We start from the raw sequence: 20,356 nt of genomic DNA, 5'->3' as shown, positions 1-20,356 counted from the left end.
TATGTGTTGCTGGAGCGGCTGCTGCTGCTGCCACCGCCGCTGTTGTCACTGCTGCTGCCACTGTTGCTGCCGCTGCTGCTGCTGCTGCTGACACGGAGCCGCTCCAGCAGGTCCTAATGCCTGTCACTTCCCAGGACGTTGGCAGCAGTAGACAGGAGCCCCTGAGCCCTCCGCAGGTTTGCCTGTCCTTCCCCGCGATCTGATTGGATAAAGTGGGGGCTCGACGGTGGCCGACGTGGGACAGTCTGGCTGTGGCAGGGGTCTTGGAAACCATGGGTTATTGCAGTGGCAGGTGCACGCTTATCTTTATCTGTGGCATGCAACTGGTAAGTGACACTTGAGTCCTCTTGTTCTCTAATGTGCCTCTGTGATAATAGACAGGAGAGTACAATGAAAGGTCTACAATTGATCAGAATGAAGGAATGAGGGAAAAAAAAAAGAAAAGGTGGAAAATACATTATCCATCTTTGAAATTATTTCAGGTAGATTTACTGTATTGTACAGGAGGTGTAGACTCCACCCCCACCTCCAACACTTACTTACTCACTTATCTACTCCACCCATTCCTTACACCTCTCTGAATTCCTTTTTGAAAGGTATGGGTTAAACTTGGTGGCTTTCATTTCTTTAACAAACTGATATTTCTTGTCTATTCATTTATAGCTTACATGTTTTTGTTAGTATAAATATAGAACAGTAATTCCAGGCACAAACAGTTTGTTATCCAACTGCTAAACCAGTGAAATGTGAAAATCTTGACTTTTTCAGCTATTTCTTTTCATATAGTTAGATATATCTATATGCCAACCTTAAGGATTATAGAAGTAAGACATTAGAAACATACACCTATGTGAGACATATTGTGTATTGGCAGCATTGTATTTTAAAAGTATGTATGCCAGAAATTAAAAAAAAATTCTTAAAAGACCAGAGGAACTCAACAAAAACATTTGCTATATACTATTTTTAAATGGTAGCATTCTAAATTTGGTCCTGCTAAAAAGCATTTTGGGAGAAAGTATTATATTGTCTAAGTAATGGTTCCTAATTAGTTAGTTTTCTGTCCACATAGGATGTTGGATTATGGACTTTGTGAGGAATCTTATGCAATTATACGGAGCCAAGTACCCAACAATGGAAAATGTCACATGTTTGAGTTCCAGTTCTCTAATATACACATGTAGGGGGGGGGGGAGACTTGAAGAAGAAGGAATTTAAATAAATAGTAAAGTCTTTAAATAGTTGATTTGTTGTTGAAAGAAGCAGCAAGTTAGCATATCCTGTTTGATTTTTTTTTTTCTAGTCTGACAAATATCTTTGGTTGGAAAGCATAACTTGTTAGGAGAGGTTATCAGCATTCTCAATAGTTGTTTCATGAAAGTAGGTGCTAAAGAAAATCCAGGAAGGAAACAAATCTGAGACCTAAATCAACTAAGCTGTCCACATAGGAAAGAATTTACTAGTAGAACTGACACCAAAATATCTTAAATGTACTTTATTCTATATCAACTGTCACCATATCCACATTTTTCATTCTTATGTATGGCTGAATATTTTTTGTATAAATGCTCTGGATTGTTATAGTTTACTTGTCATCACCTGCCTGAGTAAATTCATCTTCCACCTAACTTGGTGATATATGTTGAGGAGTGTTTTAATTTGGTAATTACTCATTTTTTATAATTGGTTCTTAAAACAAGTGAGAAGAATGATATGTAAAAATTTAATAGTGTAACCTTTTTTTAAAGCAACATTTAAGTATATTTTTGAGCCTGGTTTTATCAGAGTTTTAGATCAAATATTTCCTATTCTCACTGAAAGAGATTAGAAAATTGAGAAAGTTTACATCATTTGTGCAAAAGAGTGTCTGAGCAATCTAAATTGTATACAAGTGGTAGAAGATAAGAAGAATCTTCAAACAATTTCATTTAGATGGATTGTTAAGAAAAACAACACATTTGCCAAATCATTGTGTAAAAAAAAATAGCATGGAACTGTGAGAATAAGTGGGTGGTAGGAACATTTATGCAGAATTTTGTTTAATGGTGATTTAACTTTGAAACATTTAACTTACTAGGACTCTGATGGAAGTAAACTATATATAATTGTTAACAGTATATGTAATATCCTGAATAAAAAGAAATCTCAAACTTTCAAATTAATTATAGAGTACATTTTAAAAAGGTTGAATTAAATATACATAGAAATACAAGACTAAAAGCTTCTTTGTGTGTGTATTTGTATGTGCATGGATGACTGAGCTGTCATATTGTTTGTGAAAAAGAAAATAGAAATCACAACTCACTTTCAAAACAAGCTACTGGGCACTTTAAAATAAGAGTGGTCAATTGCATCAAAAATGTATTTGTGTGTCAAAGGATACTTTCACTTAAAATCATGTGAGTTTCCCATCCAGACTTTATGTGCCACCAGACTAATATAATTAGCAGCCATGTTAATGCAGATGCAGAACAAAAACAAAGGATGAAGAAAAGCCAATTGGTCTGACAGGGTGAGATAATCACACATTTTAAAAGGCCCCAAATGTATCTAATTTTTGATCATACTTGCTTGTAAGAATATTACAAACTGTTGATAAGATACATTTTTAAAAAATATTTTAAAAGTGGCAGAAACATATAGGTTAATAAAATGATAAAATTTATGTTTCTTTTGTTTTTGTAGAGTACTTTTGATACTCCACAATGTTAAATTAAGACAAGGGAATATTATAAACTAAGTTTGCAGAATGAATATTATCCCTGTGTACTTTTGATTGACAGCAAAGTTCATGCAGGTTTGTTGATTTACTCCTAAGTTGTTTAAGATGTTTTCTTGTCATATGGCTTTTGGCAAATTCTTAGCAACAAGAGTTGCCTAGTTTGTCTTTTCATTCACTGAATTTTAGAGAATCAAAACTCTAAATCTTCTGAAAGCTTCATAATTTGTACATAATTTGAACTTGAGAAAAAGTACATTTAGTTCTTTTGCTCTTCTTGAAGAAGAAATAAGATTTTGTTTTCACCTAAAAGTATATATCAACCTGGTTCAGTTGGATGAAGATTATTATTTTGATAAAAAATAAAAGTATTAAATGTTTATGTCATGATTCCTTAATTTCACTCTTAATTAAGTTATATGCTTATTGTTTGGTGATCAACAATATTTGATAATTGCCACCATCATGTTCTCCTCTGCCACCAAAAAAAGGATTGTAGTTGGTATTAGGAAATCCATTCCAGAGAGATTGTGAAAAACTTTAATTTCAAGTAAAAGGAAATGTTCTCCTTCATCACAAATTAAAATCTCTGCAGTTGTGTAGCTGGTCTAACTTCAGATTTTTGGGTGATTCTTAAGGAAACAGATGTGATCTTTGGAGTCAGGTTTGCTGCATTTGCAGAATGAAGAGTTTAAGCTCATAATCTTAAGAAGGTAATTTCTTTTTATCATTTCTGCCCTTAATACTCTATAACTAAAGATTTCAGATAAGAGTCGAAAATCACAATTGCATTTGTTGTAGTGGACTTGCCTGTAAAAACCAATTTTTTTCTTTTCAATTTTGTTTTTAGGGTTTTTTAAGAGAAAAAGTTGACCAAAATACTCAGTGTCTGATTAGGAGGAAACTTTTCTAATATGCATTTTGAAAAATACTTCATTTATTGATAATTTAAATTGTGTGTGGGCTGTGATAGAGATAATAGGACGAAGGAGTTTTTTTTTTTTTTTTTTTTGGTCTTTCATATCTAAAAAGTCACTGCTATTTTAGGTCAGCAACTCAAACCAGCTAACTTTTACATTTAAAATTTAGTGTATATAAGTGGCAGTTGTCAAGAAGCATGTGCCATAAAGTATTGAAAAAATATATTGATTTACATTCAACAAATTAACACTTGAAAATGTCATTCTTGCCATGTGCACTGTGAAATATTCCTAAGTTGGAGCAGGTGCAAGTAACGATTAGTTCTGTGCACATGTGTGTACAGCTGTGTGAGGAAGCACATTTGAAACTTAATTAAGAATTATCAGTTGCCATCTACTACACAATTACTAAGCACTTCTAGTGATACACACGTTTGTAGAAGAAGTAGGCCATGGCTATGTGGACAGACTAGAAAACAACAACACAGATTTATTATAATTATACAATATTTCCTTGGTGCCTCTGTTGATATAATGCAGTGTTATAAATTGTGTGGCATTTAACTGCTGCTTTGAAAATAAGACGTTCAAATTAAATTCCTTGAAAACATATAAAAACTATCACATATTACTTAGGCAAGTTTTGGCATATTTGCAACTTATTCACCTAAATAAAGCAAAGATGTTTCTCTAAAGATTATAATTTCATACCTTTCCTGACATTTTTTTCTATATATATATATATATATGATTTTTTTTCATTTTACCATTTGCATAAAATGCAACAACCATGTTATATAGTGCTATGGATGTTAAATCAAAGACAAAATATTCAACAAATAGAAAAAGAAACCCTCAAATGTACCGATTATTCTTGTTTAAAGATTGGGCTAACAAAACAAAACAAAACAAAACAAAAAAAAAACTTGAGATAGCATAGTGAACTGAAAAACTGAGGAAGCTAGGTGAAGTAGTGGTGGATAGCATACTTAATTCTTGGTTAAAAAGATCCGAAGGTAAATCCTGTATCAGATACTCTATAACTATAAGCCTGTGGGCAAATCACTTAACACCTCTCAGCCACAGTTTCCTTACCTATAAAATGGGGATAATCATAGGACTTAGATCATAGGGTTTTTGTGAGGGCCATGGAAAATTCTTTGAAGCTTGAAAACACCATATGGATGTTAGCTACACATTGCTCACATTCTTTTTGGTCAGAAGATCAAATTCAAATTACAACCAGGATACTTCCCCAGCTATGTGATTATGATCAAGTTCTTTAGCCCCTCAAAGTCCTAATTTCTTTATCTTTAAAACAGAGATAATTACACCATACATCTCTTTTGAAAAAAGTGCTCTATTATTCTTAAAATACTATATATAAATGAGTTGCTTGTCAATTGTCTTGACTTTTATGCTTGTCTAACAGTTTTTTAAACAATTATTTTCTTTTAAAGATTCAATATTAGTTTGTTCCAACTCGTTGTTATTTGGCCTTCTTTGTTGAATGATATCAGAGAGGTGATGCCATGACATGTAAGTGAATTGGATTTTAAGTAAGTGTAACCTCTGCAAAATCAGCAGCTTCATTTTCTTCTCCAGATCCATCTGGGTCCAATGGCAAAATATAGATCAGAAAAACTGGAGATGGCCCTGGATGCAGTGGGAGATTTTAGACTTTTAAAGCCAAGATCTTTTACCAGGCTCAGTTTGACTTGAGATAATGCCCATTCAGTGATTAAGGTTAGGTAAGAAATGAAGTAATGAAGAACTAGTTCTTCTTTAAAAGAAAATAATTGTTTAAAAAACTGTTAGACAAGCATAAAACTCAAGATAATTGACAAGCAACTCATTTATATATAGTATTTTAAGAATAATAGAGCACTTTTTTCAAAAGAGATATATGGTGTAATTATTATCTCTGTTTTAGAGATAAAAAAATTTGGGCTTTGATTTGGACTAGGTAATCTTTTTTTTTTTTTAACCTAGTTTTACTTAGTCCAAAAAAAATCATTCTGGGAGAGGAAGACCCTCAGGCTTTCTGTTCAAAACAGAAATAGTGCTATTTACATTTACCCTGAACCAATTAGGACTCAAACAGTGATAAAATTTGGGACTTGGTCTGGAACTTATTGTTGGCCAACAATAGAGAATTAGAATGATTTGGGTTTAAGGCATGGTCCTTAAAAAGAAATCTAGTTCATAAATCCAAAGATGTCTTTTTAGCTTTCAAGGATCAAAAATTATATTGCCTTGGGCAGAGCATCTGCAGATAAGGAGATGATACCTATATGGACAGAGAGAAGGAAAGGAAGGAAAGCATAAAAGTCAAGAAAAAGGAAGGAAGGAAAGAAGGAAGAAAAGAAGGAAAGAAGGAAGAAAGGAAGGAGGGAGGGAGGGAGAAAGGAAGGGAGAAAGGGAAGGAAGGAAGGAAGGAAGGAAGGAAGGAAGGAAGGAAGGAAGGAAGGAAGGAAGGAAGGAAGGAAGGAAGTTGTGTTGCTTAACTGATGTTAAGCAACTTAGGGATGTAGAGTGCCACCTCTATACATTCACTTCCTCGACATTCTCAGACAAGCATTTGAAACTGTTGGCATAGGCAGGGACAATTAAGTTTATGAGCTTTGACTGGATCATAAAGGATTGTATAACAATGATGTGATCTTTGGGTTGTGGTTAGCCTTAGCTTCAGATTCTACATGAGTTTTGTCTTTATTGAAGTTAAAAGAATAGGCTGATATAGTAGAAAAAACTCTTGGAATCACAAGACCTGGTTTTAAATCTCCAATCTAACACTTAATGGGTTTTATAAGCATGGCCAAAACATTTAGTTTCTAAAATCCTCAGTTTCTTCTTTGAAATACGAGATATCTAATAAGATTACTGTACATTGTTGTTAGTAATAATAATGAACTATTTGTACCCAAAACTGAACATATGTTAAAAACCATGAATAATAATAGTGTCTAATAATTTTTTTTTTGTTTGTTTCTTGGACTTTGGATTGCCTTTGATCTTTTTTTTTTTTAATGCTAGAAGAAAAAAAAAGTGAAAGCATAAGGTGTTAATGTATGTATAGCTACATGTTTCAAATAGAACATATATATATATATGTATATATATATATATATATTACAGTGATCTTGATCAAGTAATTTAACCTCTCTAAACCTCAATTTCCTCATGTGTTAAAAAAACCCGATTATAATACCTACATTATATTTGCTCTAATGAAATTGTTTTGCATGTACTGAAAAAGTGCTTTGTAGCTATAGATTACTGTTGTTGTTGTTATATATGACCAAAATTTCAAAGTATGAAATAAGCTATATTCTTACATATAATGAAGGCACAATTTTCAATCAATCAAATATTATTCCCTTAAGCAATTTGTGAATCTAATATTAATACAATTAATATGTTAATTGGCATGGCCTGAAGATTTTTGAAAATTAGAAATTTTGAATCTAAATTTGCATCATCTAATGCAATGTCTTCTTCCTTCTCCTAAACAATTCTTTTTCTTCTTTTTATTAACTTGTAACATTTTTTCTTTATTGTGATATATTCAATATTAATGCAATGCTATCATAATTATAATCAAACAATAATTTATGATATAATGTAATACTTATTAATTGCTATAATTGTAAGTAATAATTTTAATATAATAATTGAATAATATAATATATATGTATATATACATTCAGTATAATTAGACACATGGGGTTAACTGTGTACAGTTGACCAGAATGTCTTTCTGTAATGAATATAGTTTTTGTCTTAAATAATCTTTTTAATAGAAATAATTTCCATATAAGTGGTTTAAAACAATTTTTCTTCCTAATAAAAAGAAATACTTGAAATATGCTCTGTTAATCTCAAAAGGAATAAATAATGTTGTTATCAACCTATTTCTCTTGAGTGGCTTTGAGATGTTTGATGATGTATTGTATTTTGCCAACTGGGTTTCCTGCAAATGTTTTATTTCCTTCCAATATATATTCCTTTCACATTTCAACATGCTGTCTCTGTTTCTAATTCTCTGTCTCTATGTCTCTATATCTCCTCTAGCTTTATATTATATTAATATATAGTAATTTGGTCTTTATGTATTTATCATTTTTATGTATATATGTGTACACACATATATACACACTCATATAGAAAGTATATTGAGAAATGAGAGAGTCCTTTTACTAAAAGACTAATTTTCCTGTTAAATTCAGTATTTTTCTTCTCTTATAGTTTATTCACTAGAAAAGCATTAATTCTAAAGAACATATGAGAAAATCTCAAATTTTATCTAATTTAAGTCCTGGGGGCAGCTTGGTTGCACAATGGATAGAGCACCGACCCTGAAATCAGGAGGACCTGAGTTCAACTCTGACCTCAGACACTTAATTCCAATTGCCTCAGCAAAAAAATAAAAAAGAAAAAAAGAAAAGAAAGAAAGAAAGAGAGAGACAGAGAAAGAAAGAGAGAGAGAGAGACAGACAGAGAGACACAGAGAGAGAGAGAGAGAGAGAGAGAGAAAGAGACAGACAGAGAGAGACAGACAGAGAGACAGACAAAGAGACAGAGAGGAAGCAAGGAAGGAAGGAAGGAAGGAAGGAAGGAAGGAAGGAAAGAAAGAAAGAAGGAAGGAAGAAAAGAAAATGTACCTACCTAATTTATGTCATAGAAGTTGTTTTCTTTTACCTTTAAGTGAGAATAATTGGTTATCAAAATATATTCTGTGAACAAGTAAATTATAAGTTTTATATTTATGTGTGGATCTTATTTAACATTTAATTTCAATGAATATTTCCCAAAATATTCAGTGAATTTGTTTACTTGTTACATGCAAAAAAGATTTTTGTGAAAATGGTTTTTAAAATGCTGTTTTGCTATAATAGCATTTATGTAGCATTATATATAAAGCTATTAAAGCTCTATATAAATACTAGCTATCTTATATAATGCTTTTAAGTTTTGCCAAAGCTTTAAAATATTCTATCATTTTAAATGAACCATAACCCTGGAAGATAGTTTCTCTTATTATCCCCATTTTACAGATAAGATTCCTGAAGCAAACAGTTTTTAAATGAATTTTCCAGGGTGTCTTAAATATCTTAAACTACATTTGAACTTAGGTCTTTCTCTCTGTAGTCCAATGCTCTATCCATTTTGACAGTTAATGACTTCATAAAAGTATTTTCACGTCAGCTTGATTTCATACCTTTGCATTTTTTTTCTTATTCAATTCAGCAGACATGAATTAAGTAAGTACTACATTGTGCAAATCAATCTAGTAGCTATTGGGATTAAGAAATAGATAGAATTAAATATAGGCCTGCCCTTAGAAGAATTTATCATTTACATGGAAGAGTAAGACATGCACATGTAATTGAATACAGGGTAGAATGTGATAAGTTAAAAGGAATTTTTACAAAGTGTTATGAATAATCTGAAGGGAGGGAATTCATGTCTACCCGATTAGTTCAGACTTCATAAAGTAGAGACAAGAAGTGGGGAAGGAGAATATTCCATGTAAAGGCTGATATGAGTGAAAGATGTATATGAGATATGTATAATACATAATACATAATGAAGTGGTTTAGTTGACTGTTACACAGAGAATTTTATAAAGGGGTGGGATATTGTGTGAGAGAAGCTGGACAAAAGGTTGTAAGTGAATTGAATGCATTAATTGGATTTTCAGATGAGAGCCCATAGATTTTTTCAATAAGGAAGTGATATCAGGAGTGCATTAAGAAAATGGTTTGGGATGATATGATGTGAAGGATGAATTGGAGTTCTTTCAAGAGTTTGGAAGCAAGATCAGATAGTGTAATGCCAGAGAAAATGAGGCAGGATATGGATTAGAGAGTTATAATAATTAATTTATTGGAGAGTTTGATTAAGTGACTGGATCGGACTCTCATCTCCCAGTATCCAGCATTGAATGTGGGGTTCCAGAGATTCTTTATAGGGTTTAGTGATTGGGAAGAACAATGATAAGATGGGGGAGGCAGAGTGAGCACAGGACATTCAGATAAGATGCGAAGGTCTGGAGTCAAGATAGAAGGTCTTTCCTCTTTATCTTGATTAAACATTCACAGTTTATAACTTTAGGGTGGCTAGCCCTAAGTTATGTTGCAACCAGGCAGAACAATTCAGGGAAATTGAGGTAGAACAATTAAGGGAAACTGAGGTACAACAATCAAAGGAAATTGTGGCATAACATTAGGAAGCCCTTAAAATCATCTAGGCAAGTAATTATAAGTATGTAAACTCAAACCCAAGTGGTTATGGTAGGAGTACAGAGGATATAATGCTAAAGAAATTGACCTCAGAATGCATAAGATTTGGCATGTGATTAGATTTGATGGGTGAGGGAGAAGGAAGAGTCAAAGATGCTCCTAAAGTTTTCTTACATGTTTAAGAGCCTTCAATAAGACCAGATTTTTTTGTTGGATTTGTTTTGATCATAAGAAGCAGCAAGCATGACATAGTTAAGCATGCTTCAAAGTGAGGAAGTTTCATCTCCAGATGACCTATACTGGCCATGTCAATATGCCTGGCAAGTCAGTTAATATCTTGGTGCCCCCAGGCAATTCTTGCAAACAATATGTTGCCAAAGGGTTGTGGATCTACAATGACACAAGCAATTTTCTCATTAGAGGTTGCTATCATCCCAATAAAATCATAGGACTAGGCAAATATAAAATGCTCCATGCTAAAATATTCATATCTATTTGACCTTTTCTTATTCACAAATGACTATCATTTGGTTATGTAGATTGAGAGAGCTGTCTTGGGTTGACTGCAGGCAAGAGACATATCTATGATTGCTTTTGGAGTTGCCAGTATGAAAACAAAATCTGGAGAGGAGTTTCTGGCTACTTGTCATCCCTGCTGAATTTCAATAGATAGTATTGACTTTTAGCAAAGATTTCTAAATATTGGACAATCATGGAGATGGACACATTTTAAATGAATTAAACAAGAGATGATTTAAAGCAAAAAAATACATATGCTTCTTTTCTTCAAGTTGCAGTTTATTTTGGAGGCAGTTATGATGAACAGTCAGTGCATAGATTTTTTTTGTTTGATTTTTTTTTTATTTTGTTTCTTCCCCTTCTCCCTTTTTGGGGTCATATTCAATAAGTATATTCACACTGATATTATGTATGAATATCAATTAAATGCAATTGATTTGGGAGGTAGCTGAAAATAAAATATAATCTTTAAAAATTAGCCCTGTAACCCAACTTACCCCTTTTCCTTGAATGGAGAGTGAGTTGTCTTCTTTCCTCCAACCTACAAAGTAATGGAGAGAGGGGTTCTCTTTCATATTCTAAAGTATTTCCAGATTCTATTGTCCTGAATTTTACTAATTGGTGATTAGGAAAGGGGGAAGCCCATTTTCCAGCATAATTGGTGACTGCTGCAATTTCACTCTGGTTGCTATTCATGACAGTTGGAAATAGTTTCCTGTGGAAGTTTTGATTGTCTTTGGGGTGAGGGGAGGAGTCTTTTCTTCATTGGTCTTCCCCAGAGTATGTTACCTGCAGCTGGAAAGATTTGCCCTTTTGGATTAGTTGATGATAGTTCTCTTGTTTGTGAAGCAGAAGCTCAAAATTACTTTATTCAACTGAAAAGTATATTGCTGAAGGCTAGCTGCCATTTAGTAGTAGCCTGAAGGAGTTGGATTTAGTGGCAAGAGTACTGGGCTAAAATTTCACAGAATCCCAGAATCTGTTTGAAGGAATGATGAGGGAACATCTCATTTAACCTATTTCTGTATAAGAATCCTTTCTATAATATATGCAATGAGTTATAAAGATTCTCTTTGAAGATGTCTACTTATCACTCCCCACTGAAGCAGTCCATACCAATTTTAGATAGCTCTAATTGCTAGTCAGGTTAGCCTTAAATCAAGCCTAAACCTGTAACTTCCACCTACTGTTTTTAATTGCAGGACCAGAGAAATAACTTGTATCCCCATGACACAGAACAGCTCTACTTGTAGTTAAAGGTACCTATTGTGAATCCTTCGCCACCCTAGTCCCCACCAATGCCCCCTAATTTTTGGGCTAAACAATGTTTCCATTCATTTTAACTCTACCACCCTCACCTCACAGTACCAGAGAAGGGTTCTAGGCTTGGATGTACTGCTCATTATCTGTGTACTTTTGGACAAGTGACACTTTACAAAAAAAAGAAAGTATACCTTTTTATTTTCAAAATATATACATGGATAATTTTCAACATTCACCCCTACAAAAACCTGTGTTCTAATGTTGTCCCTCCCCCTGTTGGCAAGTAATCCAATATATGTTAAACATGTGCAATTCCTCTCTACATATTTCCACAAATATGCTGCACCAAAAAAAAAAAAAAATAAATCAAAAAGGGAAGAAAATGAGAAAGAAAAGAAAATACAAACAAATAATAACAGAGAGTGAAAATACTATGTTATGGTCTACATTCAGTTCCCATGATCTTCTCTCTGGGTGCAGATGACTTTCTTCATCTCAAGACCATTGGTATTGATCTGAATCACCTCATCCTTTATAAGAGCCATATCCATCAGAATTGATTATGGTATAATCTTGCTGTGTATAATGATCTCATGGTTCTGCTCATTTCACTTAGCATCAGTTCATGTAAGTCTGTTCAGGCATCTTTGAAATCATCCTGCTGTTCATTTCTTGTAAAACAATAATATTCCATAACTTTCATATACCATAACTTGTTCAACCATTCTCTAACTGATGGGCATCCACTCAATATCCAGCATCTTGCCACTACAAAAAGGGCCACAAACCTTTTTGTATATGGGGATTCCTTTCCCTCCTTTAAGATCTCTTTGGGATACAACCTAGTAGAAACATTGCTAGATGAAAGGGTATGCACACTTTGATAGCCCTTTGGGCATAGTTCCAAATTGTTCTTTAGAATGGTTGAATCATTTTACACCACCATCAACAATGTATTAGTGTCCCAATTTTCCTACATCCCCTCCAATATTCATCATTATCTTTTCCTGTCATTTTAGCCAATCTGAGGTTAGTAGTATTACCTCAGAATTATCTTAATTTGTATTTCTCTGACCAATAATAATTCAGAGAACTTTTTCATGTAACTAGAAATAGTTTTAATTTCTTCACCTGAAAATTGCCTGTTCATATCCTTTGACCATTTACCAATTGTAAAATGGCTTGAATTATTATAAATTTGAGTCTGTTTTCTATATATTTTAGAAATGAAACTTTTATTAGATTCTTTGTATAAAAAAGTCCCAGTTTATTGCTTCCCTTCTAATTTTGTCTGCATTGATTTTATTTGCACAAAACTTTATAATTTAATATAATCAAAATTATCCATTTTGCATTCAATAATGTATTCAAGTTCTACTTTGGCCACAAATTCCTTCCTTCTCCACAGATCTGAGAGGTAAACTATCCTTTGTTCTTCTAGTTTGCTTATAATATCACTCATTATGTCTAAATCATTAACCCATTTTCATCTTATCTTGGTATAGGGTATTAGGTGTGGGTGAATACCTAGTTTCTGTCATATTAATTTCCAATTTTCCCAGCAGTTTTTGTCAAATAATGAGTTCTTATCCCAAAAGCTGGGGTCTTTGGATTTGTCAAACACTAGATTATGATAGTCATTGGCTGGCTACTTTGTTTTGTGAACCTAATCTATTCCACAGATCAACTACTATATTTTTTAGCCAGTGCCAAATGGTTTTGATGACCACTGCTTTATAATATAGATTTAGATCTGGTGCAGTGAGACCACCTTCATTTGCATTTTGTTTCATGTATTCCCTTGTAAGTTTTGACCTTTTGTTCTTCCAGATGAATTTTGCTATTGTATTTTCTATCTCTGTGAAGTAATTCTTTGGGAGTTTGATTGGTATTAAACTGAAAAAGTAGATTAATTTAGGTAGTATTATCATTTTTATTATATTAGCTCAGGCTACTCATGAGCATTTGGTATTTTCCAAGAGATTATATCTGACTTTATTTGTGTGGAAAGTGTTTTGTAATTGTGTTCATATAGTTCTTGACTTTGCCTTGGCAGGTAGACTCCCAGATAGTTTATATTATGTACAGTTATTTTTAAATGGAATTTCTCTTTGTATCTTTTACTGCTGGACTTTGTTGGTCATATATAAAAATGCTGATATTTATGTGCATTTATTTTGTATTCTACACCTTTGCTAAAGTTGTAAATTGTTTCTAGTAGTTTTTTAGTTGACTCTCTAGGATTCTCCAAATATATCATCATATCATCTGCTAAGAGTGACAATTTAGTTTCCTCCTTACTGTAATATTCTAATTCCTTTAATCTCTTTTTCTTCTCTTATCACCAACACTATCATTTCTAATACAGTATTGAATAGTAATGGTGATATTGGGCAACCTTGTTTTACCCTTGATCTTATTGAGAATGGTTCTAGTTTATTTACATATGATGCTTGCCGATGGCTTTAAATAGATGCTATTGATGATTTTAAGGAAAACTTCATTCATTCCTATACTCTCCCATGTTTTTAATAAGAATGGGTGTTGGATTTTGTCAAACACTTTTTCTGCATCTATTGAGATAATCATATGATTTTTGTTAGTTTACTTATTGATATAGTCAATTATGCTAATGGTTTTCCTATTATTGAACTAGCCCTGAATTCCTAATATAAATACTACATGGTCATGGTGTATTATCCTGGGGATAATTTGCTGCAATCTCTTTGCTAATATTTTATTAGGGAATATCCATTAGGGAAATTGGTCTATAATTTTATTTCTTTGTTTTGACCCTACTTGTTTTAAGTATCAGTACTATGTCTGGGTCATAAAAAGGAATGTGATAGGATTCCTTTTAACCCTATTTTTCCTTAATTGTTCTTTAAATATTTGATAGAATTCACATGTAAATCCTACTAGTCCTGGAAAATTTTTCTAAAAGGGTTGATTAATAGCTTGTTCAATTTATTTTTCTAAAATGAGACTATTTAAGTAATTTGTTTCCTCCTCTCTTAATCTGGGCAATCTATATTTTTCTAAATTTCCATTTCACTTAGATTATCATATTTATTGCCATACAGTTGTTCAAATAGTTCCTAATTATTGTTCCAATTTCATCTTCATTTGTGGAAAGTTCACCATTTTCATTTTTGATACTAACAATTTGATTTTCTTCTTTCCTTTTTCTGATCAAATTAACTAAAGGTTTATCTATTTTGTTGTTTTTTTTCATAAAATAGCTTTTAGTTTTGTTTATTAGTTAAAGTATTGTTTTACTTTCACTTTTATTAATCTCCCCTTTTATTTTCAGAATTTTGAATTTGCATTTACTTGGGAGTTTAAATTTGTTTTTTTTTTTTTCCCTAGCTTTTTTTTAGTTGCATGCTCAATTCACTGATCTCTTTCTCTATTTTATGCAAGTAAGCATCTAGAGATATAAAACTTCCCCTAAGAACTGCTTTGGCTACATGCCATTACTTTTGTTATGTTGTTTCATTATTGTCATTCTCTTTAATGAAATTATTGGCTGTGTCTATGATTTATTTCACCCACTCATTCTTTAGGATCAGATTTTTTAGTTTTCAATTAATTTTTGGTTTATTTTTTTCTGTTTTTTTAATTACATGTGATTCTTATTGAATCATGATTTTTAAAAGATGCATTTACTATTTCTGCCTTTCTGCATTTGATTTTGAGGTTTTTATGTCCTAATATATGGTAAATTTTTGCATAGGTTCCATGAAACTCCAAGAAAAAAGTATACTCCTTACTGTCTCTATTTCAATTTTCTCCAAAATCCAACATACATAATTGTTCTAAAATTCCATTTACCGCCTTAACTTCTTTCTTATTTATTTTGTGCTTCAATTTATCTGATTCTGAGAGAGCCACCTTGAGATCCCCTACTAGTATAGTCTATTTCTTCTTCAGCTCAACTTTTCCTTTAGGAATTTGGATGCTATATATATATATATATATATATAGGCACTTGATGCATATATTTTTAGTATTGATATTTCTTCATTATTTATGGTACCCTTTAGCAAGATATAGTTTCCTTCCTTATCTCTTTTAATTAGATCTATTTTTTGCTTTTGCTCAATCTGAGATCAGGATCACTATCCCTGCTTTTTTTTTTTAACTTCACTTGAAGCAGAATATATTCTGCTCCAACCTTTTACTTTTACTCTATATGTATCAATTTGATTTAAATGTGTTTCTTGTAAACAACATATTGTAGGATTCTGGCTTTTAATCCCATCTGCTATCTCCTTTTATTTTATGGGAGAGTTCATCCCATTCACATTCACAGTTAAAATGACAAATTCTGTATTTCCCACCATCCTACTACCCAAGTTATGCTTTTCTCTTTCCTTTCCCCCTTTCCCTCCTCCCCAGTATTTTATTTCTTTCCACCACCTCCCTCAAATAACCATCCCCCTTTGCAGCCCCTCCACCTTTCTTATACCTTTCCCCTACTACTTCTGTTTTCTCTTCTATTAGCCTCCTCCCTTCCTTTCCCCTTTCCCCTCCCAGTTCCCTATAGAGTGAGACAAGTTTCTCTGTGAAGCCAAATATGTCTGATATTCTCTCTTTGAGCCAAATCTGATGAGAGTAAGATTCACACAATATTCATCCCCCTTCCTTCTTTCCCTCAATTATAATGGGTCTTTTTTGCCTCCTCATGAAATGTAATATTCCTCATTTTTCCTCCATTTTCCTCTTTTCCCAGTACAATCCCCCTTTTACCTCTAGTCTCTTTTTTATATTGTCACAATAAAATCTAATTATAACTGCATGACTTACCCTTTGTGGTCTCAGTTTCTTCATCTGTATAATGAAGATGTAGGATTTGATTAGATGGTTCCTATGATACATCTACATTCTCTACAAATATGTCAAACTCCAAGCATCTTCCCCTCCCCGATGGATTCATTTTTTGAAAGCAAGTTAGACCATCTTTTACCTCAATTCTCACCTACCCTTTAATTACTGAATGGGTGTTGCCTCAAATTAATTGAGAAAATCGTAGCTTAAAAAGTCCAGGGTTTCCCCACTGCAGCCAGGGCCAGTGCCAATCATTCTGACATATGCTTTCCACTGGATTCCAATAATTCTGGAGGGGAGAGTGAGACTGAAGACTTTGAACAGCCTTAGCTCACAAATACAATTCACTTACAAGTGGAGACATTACCCTCTTGAACTCAAAGACCCATTTAAGAATTAAGGACAAACAACAGCAACAAATAAGGATTTCTGAATATTTACTTAAATGATACACTTCTTCTACTAAACATAGAGTTTATTCTGTTACAGGGCCCTGGGCTTTGGTTACTGGCTTAAGAATGAATTAACAGGTGTTTTGGCCTAAAACATTTTAGGTAATCATATATATTGTGAAAGCTAGGTTTTTTGGTTGGAGCCTGATATGTTTAAATAGGAAAATCTTTATTTAAAGTGTAAAGGGGACTGTGTGTTTATTCAGGCAAGGTGAAGCAGAATTGAGGCCATTATCTGGGTAATTGGGTAGGGGGAGCCTCCATAACCTGTCTGGTAAAAATAAAAGAGTTTCTTAGCTTCCTTGAAATCACTGATAATTGCTCGTTTTTGTATTTGCCCAGTTAACAGTTGCTCCCTGAAATGCCTGCAAGAAAAAGCTTTCTTAGTAAATTAGTTTGCCTAATTCAAACTGTAGTTTCAGTCCTGCCCAGAAGCTAAAGAAACTGAAAAGATAATAGCATGGAAATTATCCTTAAAGCATTGAACTAATATAAAAAAGAGGATAAAGGAGAAAAGTAAGAGGTCATTGGAGAAAGTGCCACCAGCATAGATAAGACTTAAGTTTCTGCTATATAGAAAAAAACAAAAACAAAAGCCTACTTGTACTTTCAGTTATCCTATCTCCCATCCTAAGATTCCAAAGTCAGTCAGAAATAGATATAGAGTCTGCTTTTTTTATCTAAGCTTTCAGCTAAGTATTGACAATTTAATCTTTCAAAACTACTGATCAAAACCTGGTACTGAGACTGAGGAATCTGGAGATATTGCTATACCATTTAACTAATGGACCTAGCTTGAAACCTTTTCATCCTTTAATCAACATTGTAAAAATTGATCATTAATAATTTGGAAGGGCTCTCTATTTCTATGAGAAATCCACTCCCTGTTCTTAGGGACTTTTAGGAATTGGGCAGCAGAATTTTATTAATGGATTAAACTCCAAAATACTCCCTCTTCATGCATATGCACTATGAATTTCAGCAGCACTCCTTAGACCCTAGGACATACTAATCTTTCTGCTCCATCTCCAACAGGGTGCTTGCCAAATCAAACTTCTACATTTGAGACATATCCTATCTATCCCTGCATATCAGAAATACTTTCTTCTCACTGCATCCCTGGATTGCTTCAAAATACAACTCAGTACTTTTGCTATTCTCAGTAGTTATCACCTCTCCCTTCAAGGGGGAATGTACAACGGGGATGCACAACACACACAAAAAGAAGTAACAACAAGTGATTTTGTTATTTCTTTTTGTATATGTTATACATTCCTGTTCCCGCAATAAAAAAATAATCTCCTGAAGCAAGTACTACTTTTTGGTTTTGTCTTTATCTCTCCAATCGGTAAGTGGTAACTTGTGTGTTCCAAGTCTATAATGTTTGTTGAAATAAATATTATAGACCAATTTCCTAAAGAGGAAAAGATTCTAAATAATGCAGAATTAAGTTACATGTAAAGGAAATTTGGAGAAAATGTCTAACATAAAATAAGCATGGACAAAATATCTGAAAATAGCATCCATAAATGGGTAGTATATATGTATTTTTAACAATGAGCCCCATCTCTAAAATTAAGATATTTTCAGAAAATAGAATTGAATTATCCATTAGAATTTCTTCTCAGTCTAAATTGTCACCAGACCAATTTAATAAAAGAGTTGAGTTCCTTAAAATAAGGTGGCAAAAGGAAAGAAAGGAAAGACAAAATGGGGAAAGAGACCCAAGGAGATCCAAGAGGGGAAAAACAAAGAGTTGTATTGGTAAAATACTTGCACATGAATGAAGGGATACCACTGATGGTCCTGTTGCTCTAATAGCTCCTCTAAAAGAGCTTTTGGAATTCTTGTAGACATTCTATTGGACATTTAGTGAGTTTAAGCGTCTGTTTTGGTTTAATTGTTCTCTCATAAGGAATTTATTATAGAGACCAATAAATCTAGTGTCACTGTAGAGCATTATCATGAGTCATACTGCCTTTCTTAATATCTCCATCTCCCACAAGATACCTCATGACTTAGCAATGTTGGAAAAATTGGTTTCAATAGACCATATATTTAAGTTGTGGGATCACCTTTTTCTCTTTTAACTTTTGTGATGTATTTTGTTTTAAAATCACATTCATTTCCCAATGTAGTCTTCTACAATCCTTCCAGAAAACCTTCTCTTTTAACAACAACAACAACAAAATTATTAATTAAAAAAGTTTGACAAAATCAACCAACATATCCACCATATCAGATAATTAGATAGACTACAGGCAACATTCTATACCCACAGCATGTCACTCTCTCCCAATCCACCTCTACCATGAAGGATAATAGACATGTTCTTTTTTTTTTTTTTCAGTTTTTCTTTCTATCCAAGATTGGTTATTATAATTACATAATGTTAAAGTTACCACCTTCTACATAATGAACCATGTCCAATTTGCTTATGCCTTTACAGCAGTGGTAATTTTCTACTTCTGCCATTGCGCCCAGTAGTAGCTTTTTAGCCTGTTCAAAATTTCTCATTCTATTACTTGAGAATTTTAGTTTTTATGGATGCTATTATAAAAGAGATATGAACTAAAACCCATGAGAAAGTCAGCAGGCTTGTAGTAACCTGTGCCAACTCTCTTCTGCTCCTGGGCTATGATGACCATAGACTTTGTCATGGTATAGTCCAGATACACTATGATATTTTAGTAGTGAACATCCTTCTCAGGATGATTTATTTTCCCCTTCTTTTAGACCACTTACTATTACCAAAGCCATGTATCTATTCCCATAGTAGAAAGAGATGATCTAAACATAGAGGTTCTTAACTTTTTGTATGTCATGGATGTTTTGTCAGTCTGTTGATCTAATCTCAGAATAACATTTTAAAATTCTTAAAATAAGGCATACGACTACAAAGGAAACCAAGTATATTAAAATATAATTATGCATCTGACTTATCTATCACTTATCTATCACAAATTCATGTCATAAAGCCTAAACTAAGAATCCCTAATCTACTTTGCCTTCTAGTGTGACTGGAAGAGATTAAGAACACTTCTGTTTGTATTTGTTGTTTATTCTTTTGTTTACACAGAGGTTGATAAAAGCACTATCTCCTGAGTTATCTTGTCATTCCTATGTTCTCCCTTGGGGAATTAGAAGCAAATTTACATCTTGCACATTTCAAGCTAACAACAACCTGTTAAGATCATACAATATTGGGGGGTACTTAGAATTGTAGTGAAGGAAGATTGTCCTTTATTTTTGAATGGATAGCTCTAATCCAATAATCCTGCTTTTAAAGTTTTCTTTTCTCAGTATATGTCATTGTCAGAAGCTTGGGTGTAGACAAGAGTTCTACTCTTAGTAAGTGTCAATCAATAAAGAAAACATTGTCATTGATATCTCAGCATACAAGCTCCT

The 20,356-nt window shown here is 33.0% G+C and overlaps 1 protein-coding gene across 1 annotated transcript in view; it reads left to right on the top strand.

Moving 5' to 3' along the window:
• Positions 1–264: 264 nt before the first annotated feature.
• Positions 265–20,356, top strand: part of LOC116423541 (sodium/potassium-transporting ATPase subunit beta-1-interacting protein 2-like) — a 780,722-nt gene continuing 760,630 nt past the window's right edge. The window contains exon 1 of the mRNA XM_031968413.1: positions 265–326. Coding sequence (XP_031824273.1) covers positions 273–326 — 54 coding nt within the window. The 5' untranslated portion in view covers positions 265–272. The remainder of the gene's footprint in view (positions 327–20,356) is intronic.

Source organism: Sarcophilus harrisii, chromosome 4 (genome assembly GCF_902635505.1).
Source record: "Sarcophilus harrisii chromosome 4, mSarHar1.11, whole genome shotgun sequence".
NCBI lineage: Eukaryota > Metazoa > Chordata > Mammalia > Dasyuromorphia > Dasyuridae > Sarcophilus > Sarcophilus harrisii.
The sequence above is the reverse complement of the archived record's forward strand: the minus strand, read 5'-3'. Positions and strand labels throughout refer to the sequence as shown.